Source organism: Gekko japonicus, unplaced genomic scaffold, assembly GCF_001447785.1.
Source record: "Gekko japonicus isolate JY-2015 unplaced genomic scaffold, Gekko_japonicus_V1.1 scaffold853, whole genome shotgun sequence".
In the NCBI taxonomy this organism is placed as follows: domain Eukaryota; kingdom Metazoa; phylum Chordata; class Lepidosauria; order Squamata; family Gekkonidae; genus Gekko; species Gekko japonicus.
Window position 1 is genome coordinate 661,941 of NW_015164210.1, and position 13,082 is coordinate 675,022.

Sequence of the window (13,082 nt, forward strand, 5' to 3'; positions counted from 1 at the left end):
CCGATTGCCCCTGCCCCTGGAGGCCCCCCCCCCCCGGTTTGCCCCCTATGCTGTTTCTGAGGGGCCACAGACTCCCTGGAGCAAAATTTCAGGGGGCTCACTGGACCGCAAGAGGAGAGAGAAGTGGAAAAGCTGGGCTGTGCCAAGTCCACATTATTAGTAACCAACAAACCCATCTTGGTGGCCCTGATCAGGCAGAAAGACAGGATCAGAAATACTGGAAATAAACAAATGGTACTATTTACCTGTTCAGAGCCATATCAGCAGAGGTCCACAACACAGAGCAAGAGGCCGGAAGCCCATCACGACCAGCCCTTCCGATTTCCTGGTAGTACGATTCCATCTCCTTTGGGGCACCATAATGAATAACCTTCCGGATGTCTGGCTTATTGATGCCCATTCCAAAGGCTACAGTAGCTACAACGCACTGGAAAGTAACCATAATGGCATAAGGTTGGACTCGGCTCTTATTTATTTATTTGGAAAACATAATGTGCCGCCTCTGCATAAGGCCTGCTCAAGGCAGTTTGAAACAACAAAACAAAACACAGCTGTTAAGAAACATAAAAATGCATTAAAACAAGCCATTAAAATGGCATAAAACATACAAAAGCCAGTATAGAACAACACTGATAAGAGTCCTCAGACCGGAAGCAGACCATAAAACAACTAAAAAAAGATAAAAAACCCTTAAAGCTGGGGTAAAAAGGGATGCTTTGGTTTCTTGCCTAAAGGAAAGTGAGGTTCTTGGCCAGGTGAGCCTTAATGGGGAGGGCATTCCAAAGGAAGGCACCACCACTGAAAAGGCCCAGTCTCTGGTTGCCACCTACCTCATCTCTGCAGGCCAGGGCACAGAGAGCAGAGCTTGTAAGGAGAACCTGAACTACTAGGCTGCTCAGTATGGGTGGAGCCAGTCCTTCAAGTTCCCTGGCCCCTAAGACACTGAGTGCCTTGAAGGGAAGAACTGGCACTTTGAATTGTGCCCAGAAACTGATGGGTAGTCAAGGCAGTCTTTCAGCACAAGCGTGATACAATGACTCCATCTGAACCCCAACAACAACCTGGCTGTCATATTTTGAACCAGCTGTGGTTTCCAACTTACAGCTGAGTTATCAGCTATTTCCTACTCCAGACCTAGATGAGAGTGGAATCCTGGGAGTCAACTTATACTTGAACAGCCCCAGTGGCTCTCAAACTGTTCAGTGAACAGTGAATAATACAGATCAGAAAACTGAAAACAGCAGCAAAAAACCCGCAAGATGTGAATAACATTTAGTGTTTACATAGCACTTTGTTCTTCAAGTGTTCAAAGTACTCTGCCTAGATCAAGGGTGTCAAACATAAGGCCCAGGGGCCGGAACCAGCCCATCCAGGGCTGTTATTGGCCCGCGAACAACTGGTTCAAGGGAGGGAGTGCTGGGGGGAGTGGGGAGAGCCACTCCATTGTGGCTTCAGCACAGCAGAACTTCATCTGCAGCAGTTAGGCATCATGGGAGCATCTGCCCAGCACTGCACTGCTGTCTCTCCAGTCTGCCTGTGTGGGTTTTCTTCTGCACCCTCCTCCCAGCCCATGGGGCCTTGCAGTGAGGATACACCAACTTGGAGCTTACAAGCTGCTCTCCTTTATACAGTTTCTATCTCTGGTACCTGGCATTACATTTTATGGCACCCATGGCCTGGCCCGACAAAGTGACATTTATTTTAGATCCGGCCCTCATAACAAATGAGTTCGACACCTCTGGCCTAGATTTTCTTGTTACTGATAATGGCTCTTACAAAATAAGGAGCACAGAGAAGAAACTTAGGAGTACTAGCCCCTGGCCAGCAACCTTTTATCATGACTAAGTCCCAATGAAAAGCCACAGAATGAGACGTGACGCTGACACCATGAATGTATAATTGGAAGTCAGCATTGAGCTGAAATCTGTTTCCAGATGTTCAGAAGACCTCACCCACAGTCACAGCTACCTTAAATACCACTGACGTCAAATGGGACTTGGTTGTGGTGAATGGTCGAAAGACTGTGGCTGTCACGCTTAGGTACAAAGAACAGGAGCTGTTTGCCAAAAAAACTGAAATATATTTAGTATAAGCAAGATGGAAAGCCCCCTCTATTATCCTCTGCATTTGGCGTATCTCACAGCATTGCTTCTCTGATCTTATAATACTGCTTTACTCTGTTAGCACATTCCCTAATGTCGTTGGTTCTTCATATTGTACTGTTCTTACTGCATTGCCGTAATCCCCCCTCAAGCCTCAGAGAGAAAGGCAGACTATGAATGATCAAATCAGGGTTCCCTTCTTGTGCCTGCAGGCACATTTGGAATTCTGACACAGCAGGATGGGCACAGAAACAAAATGGCTGCCACAAAATGGCTAGCGCAGGAGGCTCAGCCAGCCTCAAAATGACTGCCACAACTTAACGTCATAAAACAGTGAAAATCCTCGTGAAGTGGTGGCAGCAGCTGCTAAAGCAACCTCTTAAAAAATCTGCACAGCCAATCCAGTCTCCAATGGCCAATCAGAAGCCTTGCTGGGCAATAGCCCTACCTGGCCCCACCTACTTCCTAAAAACACACGGTGGGTGCAGAAAAGGTGCCGGTGGATGCCATGGTGCCCACGGGCACCACCTTGGGGGGCCCTGAAGCAAATAAAGAGCCACATAATGTCCCATGGTAAGTAAATTAAATCTCCCTCATACCTGAATTTCGTCTCTCATGAAACTATGGTGGACATCTCGCCTCGCTTTGATTCCCATGCCGGCGTGGTATGTACGGCACGGAAGATTCAGTTTCGACAGCTCTGCAGCTACCTGTTCAGTTATCTTCCTTGAAGGGCAGTAAATAATAGTGGGACCTTCAAACTCATAAGCAGATCTAAGGATTCAAAGAACAGGTTGAAAGCTACTGTGTTATGAAATGTCTGATGGAATACAGGGAAAGAAAATTTGAGATTAACCTTAGGACAAATATGTATGATAACTTCCTTCTTTAAAATGAGCTTTATTGATTCAACTATTTATGTCCACTCCTGTGGAAGCACAGGCCTTCTTAAAATTTTAATAATTTTTATTAAATAAGTATAAGACAACTGATACAGAGAATCTTAAACAATACAAACTATTTATCATTAATAATATTCTTGATATTCTATTCAGTATATCTGTCTAAAACTTAACTGATTAAAACTCTTAACGTGTTTTCTAATAATACAGTTGGGTTAGCAACCATCTTGTATAAATGTAAGAATTTGAGTTCTGCTAGCTAGTATTTATTGATCAAAATTAAAACATTAAATCTGGGGTTTGTAGAATAAACACTTCAGACGAAACTAAATAATCAGGAATAATTCCATTCTGTGCCATGTAGCTTATGACCGGAAACCATTTTTCAACAGGCCTTGATTGTGATTGTGGTTCAGAGGAGATTGAAACAATCGAACATGTATTTCTCTATTGTAGTTTGCATGAGGACATTCGGGCAGCCTATTTAGAAGATATTCTTAAGAATGATGCCAAGCAATCTGATGACAGATTGTTGTATCGTTTACTGGCTTCACAAAACATAGCGGTTATTGAAGTGGTTGCCAAGTTCTGTAGCTGCCTTATAATGAGGAAGCTGTGTGTCAAATCCATGAACTGAATGGCGACTGTATGATTATGATCTATGCCAATAAAGGTTTTGAACTTGAACTTGAACAGGCCTTGATGTACAGCTAAACTGTCTCCTGTAGTACTTCTTCTCAAATGGAAGCTGAATTGTGATGGGACAGAAGTACTGATTGTTGGGCAGGCCATGTGATATGAAGAGGCTCCCATTAGAAACTGGGTTCACCTATCGCACCTCACTCTGCTCCATCACTTCATTCAGGCTGGCGGGCTGAGCACGCTCCTAGATCGACTGCGATGAAACTGGGGCTTCTGATGGTGATGGCCAAGGGGACTTTCCCCTCAGCTGAGAGCCAGCATAGTAAAGTGGTTAAAGTAGGGGATTTGGGAGACCCAGGTTTGAATCCCCACTCTGCCATGGAAGCTTGCTGGGGGACCGTGGGCCAGTCACACACACTCAGCCTAACCAACCTCACAGGGATGTTGTGAGGATAAACTGGCAGAGAACAACATAAAGTCCTTTGGGTCTCCACTGGGAAGAAAGGCAGGGTATAAGTGAAGTAAATATACTCCACCTGGTGAGAAAGCACCATCCTTTCTAACACATGGGGATATGAAAACTACTGTCACCCTCAGGAATAGACTCACTTCTTGGCACAGTTCAAGGCACTCATTATAAGCTATAGGGTCAGAAGGACCCACAGAAAACATCCCATTCCCAAGTGTCCCACTGTAATCTCTGAGAGCAATCATGGGCACCCCTTTTAGTGATATCATTCACCATGCAAAGGTGTCTTATAGAACTTCCTCACCTTACAGACTCATCACACTCGAAACCTATACGATTTTGTAAAGACCTGTCTATATCCAGAGGGAACTCGATGATGATATCGCAGTCAAACGGCTTTAATGAACATTTATGCATTTGAGTAACATACTCAGGTGTTTCAGATCACATGGGAAATAACATTAATAAAATACCCAAGAGGAACGTTCAAACAAGTCGCTTCTAGCAAAGAGAAGCCAAAGTATATGCTCACTTTTCTTTTTTAATAAGGAACTGCTGCAGATCTTGGATAATACTCCCCGTTTTTCGTCCAACTTCTAAGTACAGGTTCGGCCGATCGAAGCTAGTGCATGTTATCTGAGGAGATTTTAAGTTTAGACAACGCACAATGTCATCTCTAATGGAAGGGCTTGCTGTTGCAGTGAGAGCCATAATAGGAACCTGAAAAAGAAGGGGGTGGGAGCAGAAAAAAAAAATCAGGGGAACAGACAAAAGAAAGGAATCGATAAAAATTCAAACTGCTAACACTTTTTTTATATCATAATCCAAAATTAAGGCATAAAAGATAATGGTACCTGCCCTGAGCCTGCTTCAGCGGGGAGGGCAAGGTAGAAATAAAATAAAATAAAATAAATTATTTGATTCCTAATAACATTTGTAGGAGCTGCCGTGGCTCAAGTGGTTAAGATGCTTAACTGCAGGCTGTGGATGGTCAGTAGTTCAGCAGTTCGAGACCCGAGTGTGCCGCATGATGGAGTGAGCTCCCGTCTCTAGTTCCAGCTCCTGCCAACCTAGCAGGTTGAAAGCAAGAAATTGCAAGTAGATAAATAGGTACCACTTCAGTGGAAAGGTAACAGCGTTCCGTGCGCCTTGGTGTTTAGTCATGCCGGCCACATGACCACGGAAATGTCTTCGGACAGCGCTGGCTCTTCGGCTTTGAAACAGAGATGAGCACCACAACCCTAGAGTCGGATTCGACTGGCTTTCGAACAAGGGAACCTTTACCTTTTTTAATAACATTTGTGTGCTGTCAAGTCACAACCAGCTAGTGGCGACCCCAGGACTATTGGGTTTTCAAGGCAAGAGATGAGCAGAGGTGGTTTGCCATTACCTGTCTCTGCATAGAAATCCCTGTATTCCTTGGTGGTCTCCCATCCAATACTAATTGCTGCTGACCCTGGTTAGTGTCTGAGATCTGATACGTTCAGGCTAGCCTGGACTATCCAGGCTGCTACATGATTTGGTTATAATAACTCATATGCGTCTGTGTTACACACATGCTCTTGTCCAGACTAACTTGGACTATTCAGGTTGCTACATGATTTGATTAAACTAATTCAAGTTTGTGTGTGTTACACACGTGTTCTTGTCCAGGAGATTCAGACAACTGTTCATCGTCTTCACAGGACCTCAAGAACAATATTCAAGTTTCTAATCCTCACTGTCGCTGTTGCAAATTGTTGAAAAAGGACTAGAAACTAGATCAGGGGTGTCAAAGATATGGCACGCGCAAGGCTGCAATCCGGCCTGAGACCAGCTGACTCTGTGCTGCTTCCTGGTTCCTGTTCGCAGCTCCTTTTCCCCAGTCTTTCCTATTTCCTGCTTCAAGAGGAGAGAAAGAAAGCCTTCCCTCCATTGGCTGAGAGCTCCTCCCCCTCCCCCTTAGGGGAGGGAGGGGGAGGAAGAGAGACACAGAGGGGGGGGGGAATGGTATCTCGTGGGACTTTTCAGAAGACCAGGGAGGGAGGGAGCCATCCAGAGGGAGAGAGACAGAGACAGAGACAGAGACAGAGAGAGAGAGAGAGAGAGAGAGAGAGAGAGAGAGAGAGAGACAGAAGTGTCCTGTGTTCAGAACCAAAAATGTTTTATTCCAGGTATTGGGGGGGGGAGTCTTTTTTCCAGGTATGGGGGAGAAGAGTCCTGCGTTTAGACCCAAAAATGTTTTTTTCAAAGTATGGAGGGAAGAGTCCTGTATTTAGACCCAAAAATGTTTTATTCCAGGTATGGGGGGACGAGTTCTGTTTTCAAACCCAAAAACATTTTATTCCAGGTATTTGGGTGGGGGGATTCGTGTGTTTAGACTAAAAAAAAATTATTCTGGTATTTGTGGGGGGAGTCCTGGGTTTAGACCCCCAAAATGTTTTATTTCCATTTATTCTTTACAACCTCCTAGACTGAATCCTCCTGTACTAAATTGAGACCTAGGTTTCCTGTCTCATTTACCAATACTGATATCTCCACGCCTCTGTATATCACACCAGTGCTGATAGCTCCACCCCACTGCATATCACACCTAATCCAATCACGCCTGCTATTGCCATTTGGCATCTGAAACCATCTTTATAAAGTTTTTATCTCTGGTAACTTTGTGTTGCATTTTACAGCACACATGGCCCAGCCCGACAAAGTGATATTTATGTCAGATCTGGCCCTCTTAACAAATGAGTTCGACACCTCTGCACTAAATGTACTTGTGGAATCCTCTAAGGTATATCCCCCCCCCTCACTTCCATCTCCCATGCCAGCATTTATACTGAACACTCACTAGTGAAAAGGAGCCACAGTCATGCTCCCTTTACTTTTCCCTTCTGCTCACTGCCGGGGCAAGTCTTAAAAGCTTATCCATGCGTAATAGTCCAGAGTTGGGAATGGACTGCAGGATTTCACACACTCCCTTCTCCTGGTCCTCATCTCACTGTATACCTCTCATATTATTTATGCCTAACACTCTATGGCTCAGTTCAGACAGGTCGCGGTTTATGACCAGCTAGCCTTATCAGATTCAGAAGCCATGGTCTGTTAAAAAAAATATATCACAATTTCGAGCCAGTTATGATGCAGTGCGATGTCTGAATTCACAAATCATAGTTATGTGCTAGCAACGTGAGTAGGAAGAAGCCGGAAGTCAAAGTGGCAAGCCAATCTAAACCACAGTTTGCCTCAGTGTCTGGAAACAAACAAAATCATCTGGGTTCTAGACAGAGGTCATTTCAGGGGGAATGATGAAGCCCCGCTCCCTGCTTCCGGCCGCCCTGCTTCCAGCCCTCATTCAGCCAGGAGAAGGCAGGAGAAGAGGGAGGGTAAGTTGCTTCCTCCCCGCCTCTCCCCACCCCTGCCTGCCTGGGGCCAGGGAGGGCCTTGGCGGGGCTTCCTCGCACTCCCGCTGGCCTTGCAGGTCCACCGCCGGGCCCCTGATGTCAGGGGGTGTGGCATATGCTAATGAGTTATGCTAATGAGTTCCCCCCTAGCTCTTTTTCTACGAAATGACCCCTGGTTCTAGACTATGGTTAGCACAAACCGCAGTTTGCTGTGGTGCCTGAAATGAGCCTCTGTTGGTGTTAGGCAGGTGTTACAGGCAGAGAGTGATATGTAATGGGAAGGATCGCATTTTACCAGACAACTAAATTGGGCTGTCCAACTGTATCACAAGGAGTGCTCAAAGTCAACAGAGTCCTCTGAAGCAGCAGCTACCTCTGATAAAGCACCCAGCATAAAAACAAAACAGATCAGATGTAGTTAATTTATCATTTAAACCCTTAACATTCTTTTGCAGCAAGGACAACACTTTACCTCAGGAAGAGTTGTCTTTAATGACCCCAAAGACCTGAAAGAGTTCCTGAAGTCGTGTCCCCATTCAGAAATGCAGTGCGCTTCATCAACAGCTATCAGCGTCAAACCTGGGAGAAAATTATCACAGTGCTTTTATTATCGAGTAGGCTAGGATGGGGGCAGCCACAAATGGACTTGTGTGTGTATGTCTCATTGCTGCAGTGCATCCAACTTCCTAAGAATATTTTTACTGTTGTGGGGAGGGGTGGTTTCAGGAAAACCCATCAAATTTGTAGCCCTGCTTGCAAATATAGGCTTGAAAATGTGTTGATGATGCTATCATGGGCCAGCTTGACCAGCCTGAGTCCAGTGTGGCTGAAGACTCCTCAGGAATCGAGGGTCCACATGCAACTAGCTCTGAACCAGCTAAAGTTAGCGAATTAGAGAGCTTCAAGATTCATTGCCAGCAGCTGACCTTGACCCCTCCAGGCCCAGCTCTGAAGTAGCCAACAAAGGACAGCTGTGGGAAAGTAGCCCAACAGGCTCCCCCCTCCAGTTAACTGAACAGCGAAAGGAAAAGCTCCAACAAGACTTAAGGACCGCAGACAGAGTGCTCGCCTCTTGGCTCGGCACCAGCTGCTTAATGATAGCAGTTCCAAACTTACCAATCGACCGCTCGAGTTCCTGAAGCCACGACAAGTTCCCCAAACAGAACTCTGGAGTCATGTAGACAACTTTATAGCAGCCCCTATGAAAAAAACAAAAAGAAAGAAGCATCGTCACCAGCCAGAAGTGAAGAGCTGAAGAATTCGTACCACAGAAATCTAAAGCTGACAGTTTGAGGTCTGCCTTAAGAAACATTCAAAAGCAACTTTAGAAGGTATGCAGTAAAATGCACTTTGATTACCTGTTTTAGAAAATTAAATATTCTCCCCTTTCTGTTATTGAAATAACATCCAAAAATGGCTTATGGCAATAATATATAAAAGCAAATTGTGGGGAGCAAACATTGGTGCAAACAAAAATACTCAGCAATTTATAGAGCAATCCTATGCAGACTTAGTCCATTTGATTAGTTATTGTATTAAGGGGAGGGACTAAGAACTTATAAAGGGAACTGCCCAGTTATAGTATATGTCGGATCGGGGTCAGTCACACCAGCATGGAAAGCTACAATTACATTTGAGACGCCAGACTTTTCCATCTTTGAGCTCTGCATCCAGAAACCTGGTAACAAGATGCAGATGTTCCCCCATCTCTTGGTGAAGTGACCATAGACCAATGAAAAAAGGAAAAAGAACTGTGACAATTTAGCGCTTGGTAATATATTCATAAATCATAATATGCAATAACAGAAAATAAGTACGGTAATATATATAGTGACGATGGTCTCCGGAATGGTGTGCCGTTTCGACAACGATCTTCTTCTGAACAAGGATGTGTACATAAACTGTCTTTCAACAATTCATTTCTCTTGGTGATGTATTGAAAATATACTGTTGATTCACTTCATCATAAAGCTATGCTTACAGCTATGTTCTTCAATGGGCTATAACTGTCTTTCAACAATTCATTTCTCTTGGTGACGTATTGGAAATATACTGTTTTCATAAAAAATGAAAATAAATTCTGGAGAAAATATACTGTTGATTCACTTCATCATAAAGCTATGCTTACAGCTATGTTCTTCAATGGGCTATAATTGCTGAAGGCAGTATATTTTCAATACGTCACCAAGAGAAATGAATTGTTGAAAGACAGTTTATGTACACATCCTTGTTCAGAAGATCATTGTCGAAACGGCACACCATTCCGGAGACCACCGTCACTATATATATTACTTATTTTCTGTTATTGTATATTATGGTTTATGAATATTTTACCAAGCGCTAAATTGTCACAGTTCTTTTTTCCTTGGTCTTATTACTGTGCCCATTCTTGTAACTATTCTCTGCAAGTGACCATAGAGACAGGAGCTTTGGCGCTCCAGACCATCCTCCTTATTTTTGTAGCTATACCGCTCCATCCCGGAGGCTCTGAACGGTTTACATGGGTATTTAAACTTCCTAGCTAGGGCCACACAATGTAGGGGAGGTGATTGCCTACCAGGCACCCCGCCGGCTTTGATATTCCTGTGGCTTCCTGGTGGTGGTTCGGCGCGGCTCCGCAGTGGCTCCTTCAGGGGAAGTTCCCATAGACCGCGACTGTGTGATGACTTGCTGCACTGGCCTCTGTCCGATTGGCTCCGGCCATGCTGCGTCGCTGCATCGCCGCGACCCTGGACCAGTCCCTGCCCGGAACACCAGCTGCTTGATGTCGACGCGCCGCCATGTTCTTATACTCACTTATACTTACTCAGTGGCTCAGGAGCTAAAGTGGCTCTCCAACATGACAGCTGTGGATCTTCTGAGCACCCTTCTCCAATTTGGCATGCGCTCCATGTTTCAGGAAAGTGAGCAGGGCCATTGCCAGTTGGGGCTTGTAGCTGGCAGGTAGAAGAACAGGTAACCTACAAAGCTCCCACAGGTGCAAGCTTGGTGCCAGGGATGGAAGTAAATGTGGCTCTTTTGGTTTATGGTAACTGCAACCAATGCTCCCTCTAAGCTATGGAGTCTTGTGAGCAAAAATTCTACTTTGTGAGCTCCTGGCATTAAAGTTGTGACTGAGCAATTTGGCTGCTGCATAAAGTAGTTTGCCCTGGAGCCATCCTTCCTGAGCTCAGACAAAAATGTGTGAGCCAGAGGCTAAAAAACTGTGAGCCAGCTCACACTAACTCAGCTTAGAGGGAATACTGATTGCAACTGTGGCTCTCTGAGAGCTGCTGAGCAAGTACCACTCTAGAGAAAGTGCCAAAACAGGATGTGGCTTGCTCTTCAAAATCAAAAGTCCCCTACTTGGAATGTCCAACTCCTTGGGTTCAAGCTCAAATTGGGTCTTGAGATACCAGCTAACATAAAAGGAAACTGGAAGCACGTGTAACATCTTGAAAAACCTTCATAAAATGTATACAGATTTCCTAATGAATTGCAATGCATATTTTCACAACTTGAGAAAAGAAAAAGTAAAGAGAAGAGAGGGAGTGGCAGGGAAGGAGGGCTTACGCTTTGATATCCTTTCGGACGTTTTTTGACTGTGCTGACCCAAGAAGGCAAGCTGGAATTCCTGACATCCTGCAAGAAAACACCATTAAAAGGGTTTGGCTCTCTATAGGAAAGTAACTTTTGATGTTTCATTCAATTTAGATGTGACAACGTTTTCCTATTATGTCTTTTAAGGAGGGGTGTGGAAGCAGGACAAAATTGTGCTCTCTTATGAACTATCAAGATCAGGTCTGAAAAAGGATTGGGGATGTGAAGTGAAAGGATAAGTTCTAGATGCCGGAAGAACTGCAGATTCCCCATACTACATTCTTTTTTAAGTACTGCACCAAATGCATGGTGCAAGGAAGTGAAACTCATTTACACTTCCTCTCTCATTCCCTCTTTGGAATGTCAAAAGGCACACTATTTAAAAAGTGTTCCTTCAAAACTGTTCCAAGTATTAAATCTTCTGTTCATTTGTTCTTCTTTCAGAGAACCAGGCTATTCACCAAACAAAAACGAATCCCCTGAGCAGAAAACGTACAACATCTTACAGTACATGTTTACTAACAGGCTAGTTCAAAGAATATATTTTGGCCACAGATGTTTGTAGAAGTTCAGGTGCACGAAATATTATGCGGGTACCGTTTACATGTGCAAATTTCACAGCATTTGGCGGCCGCGGCACAATGAGAAAGCAGCTCAATTTGTGCAGACAAGTTCTGTACCCTGCTCTGATGAGCCTTTTGTATGGATTCTTCAACAATTGAGATTCTTTAGACCCCTTGAAGATAAACTGATTTAATGTGGCACAGTGCCAAAGACTAGAACGCGCTTCACCAAATGCATGAAGTATTATCCTCAGCTGCAAGAGTTTCAGTAAACAGAATATACACACAGATGTCTGAGTTTTATGGAGTAGCATGTTTGGCTGCAGTAAAAAAAACCACACCAAACTAACACCATTATGAGAGCAATCCTTTTTTAAAAAAAATCCCCTGAAGACAGGGTAGCTAAGCGGGTCTACTCAGAAGCCTACTTGGGTCCATTCAGTGGGGTTTACTCCCAAGAAAGTGTTCTTAGGACTGCACTGTGAGAAGCAGCACAAAGCCTGTACAGCCCCACACTTTGCACGTACCATACCTGCAATAGGAAGGTGAGGCAAAGAGCCAGTACAACCAGGTAACCACCCCACCTAAAACTAGAATACAGCGAAACCTCTTTTTGAATTTAGCACTTGGTCCTCCCCATACACACAGAGAGAGACACCCTTCACTAATACAAAAGAGTACCTCTGGAGGACACCATTCACCGCTTAGAGTGCTGATCTCTATTCTGAATAAATTGAGCTCTTAATTTTACAGCATGTAAACGGTTGACATGGATTACTTTTAGGCTCCCTCTCAGCTTGATCTGCTGACACCCTTGAGAACTGGTTAATTTAGTAAAAGTTACTGAGGAATTTGTGAATACTTCCTATTTGTAATAAGCACAGTTTGTTTTTAATTAACTGGGCAAACGTTAATGTATCATCTGTATGTATTATTTTGTGCGTCACAGTTTTCAATTCTACCATCTTCCTGCAGTCTGTTTTTTCAAAGCACCTTGATTATTTTATCAGAGCAAGAGACACAGAATCATTGTAAAACTGCCTCTATCCTAAACAGATTATGAAAACAATCTTTTTTGTTCAGAAGAGAAAAGAAAGATCAAACTTTACTTAGTTTTTGGTTCCGCCCACCAAATTGTTTTTTGGGTTTTTTTTTAAGCCCCCGGAGGGGATTATTTATTGATTTTTTAAACACTACAAAAACTAGAACAGAAAAAAGGGAAAGGAAAAGCTACATAAAAGGGAGAAAGTAAAGAACCCACTACTAACTAAAAACCCAAGAGAGATCTCCAACTAGCTTTTTATACTTCATTCAGACTTTTCATCTTTGTACTTCTTATGAACTGTGTCAATCTTTTAACCCTTTTAACTATCCCCAGTTACATTTAATTGCCCAATTACAGTGCCCACCATCATCCCTCCCACCAAATTGTTATTTAAGCTGATGAC

At 43.9% G+C, this 13,082-nt stretch overlaps 1 protein-coding gene across 1 annotated transcript in view; it reads right to left on the reverse strand.

The window, feature by feature from the left end:
* Positions 1 to 13,082, reverse strand: part of WRN (Werner syndrome, RecQ helicase-like) — a 93,177-nt gene that overhangs the window by 38,163 nt on the left and 41,932 nt on the right. The window contains exons 14-19 of the mRNA XM_015408438.1: positions 11,045 to 11,113; positions 8,609 to 8,691; positions 7,965 to 8,071; positions 4,648 to 4,835; positions 2,702 to 2,876; positions 246 to 427 (exon numbers count right to left, since the gene is read on the reverse strand). Coding sequence (XP_015263924.1) covers positions 246 to 427; positions 2,702 to 2,876; positions 4,648 to 4,835; positions 7,965 to 8,071; positions 8,609 to 8,691; positions 11,045 to 11,113 — 804 coding nt within the window. The remainder of the gene's footprint in view (positions 1 to 245; positions 428 to 2,701; positions 2,877 to 4,647; positions 4,836 to 7,964; positions 8,072 to 8,608; positions 8,692 to 11,044; positions 11,114 to 13,082) is intronic.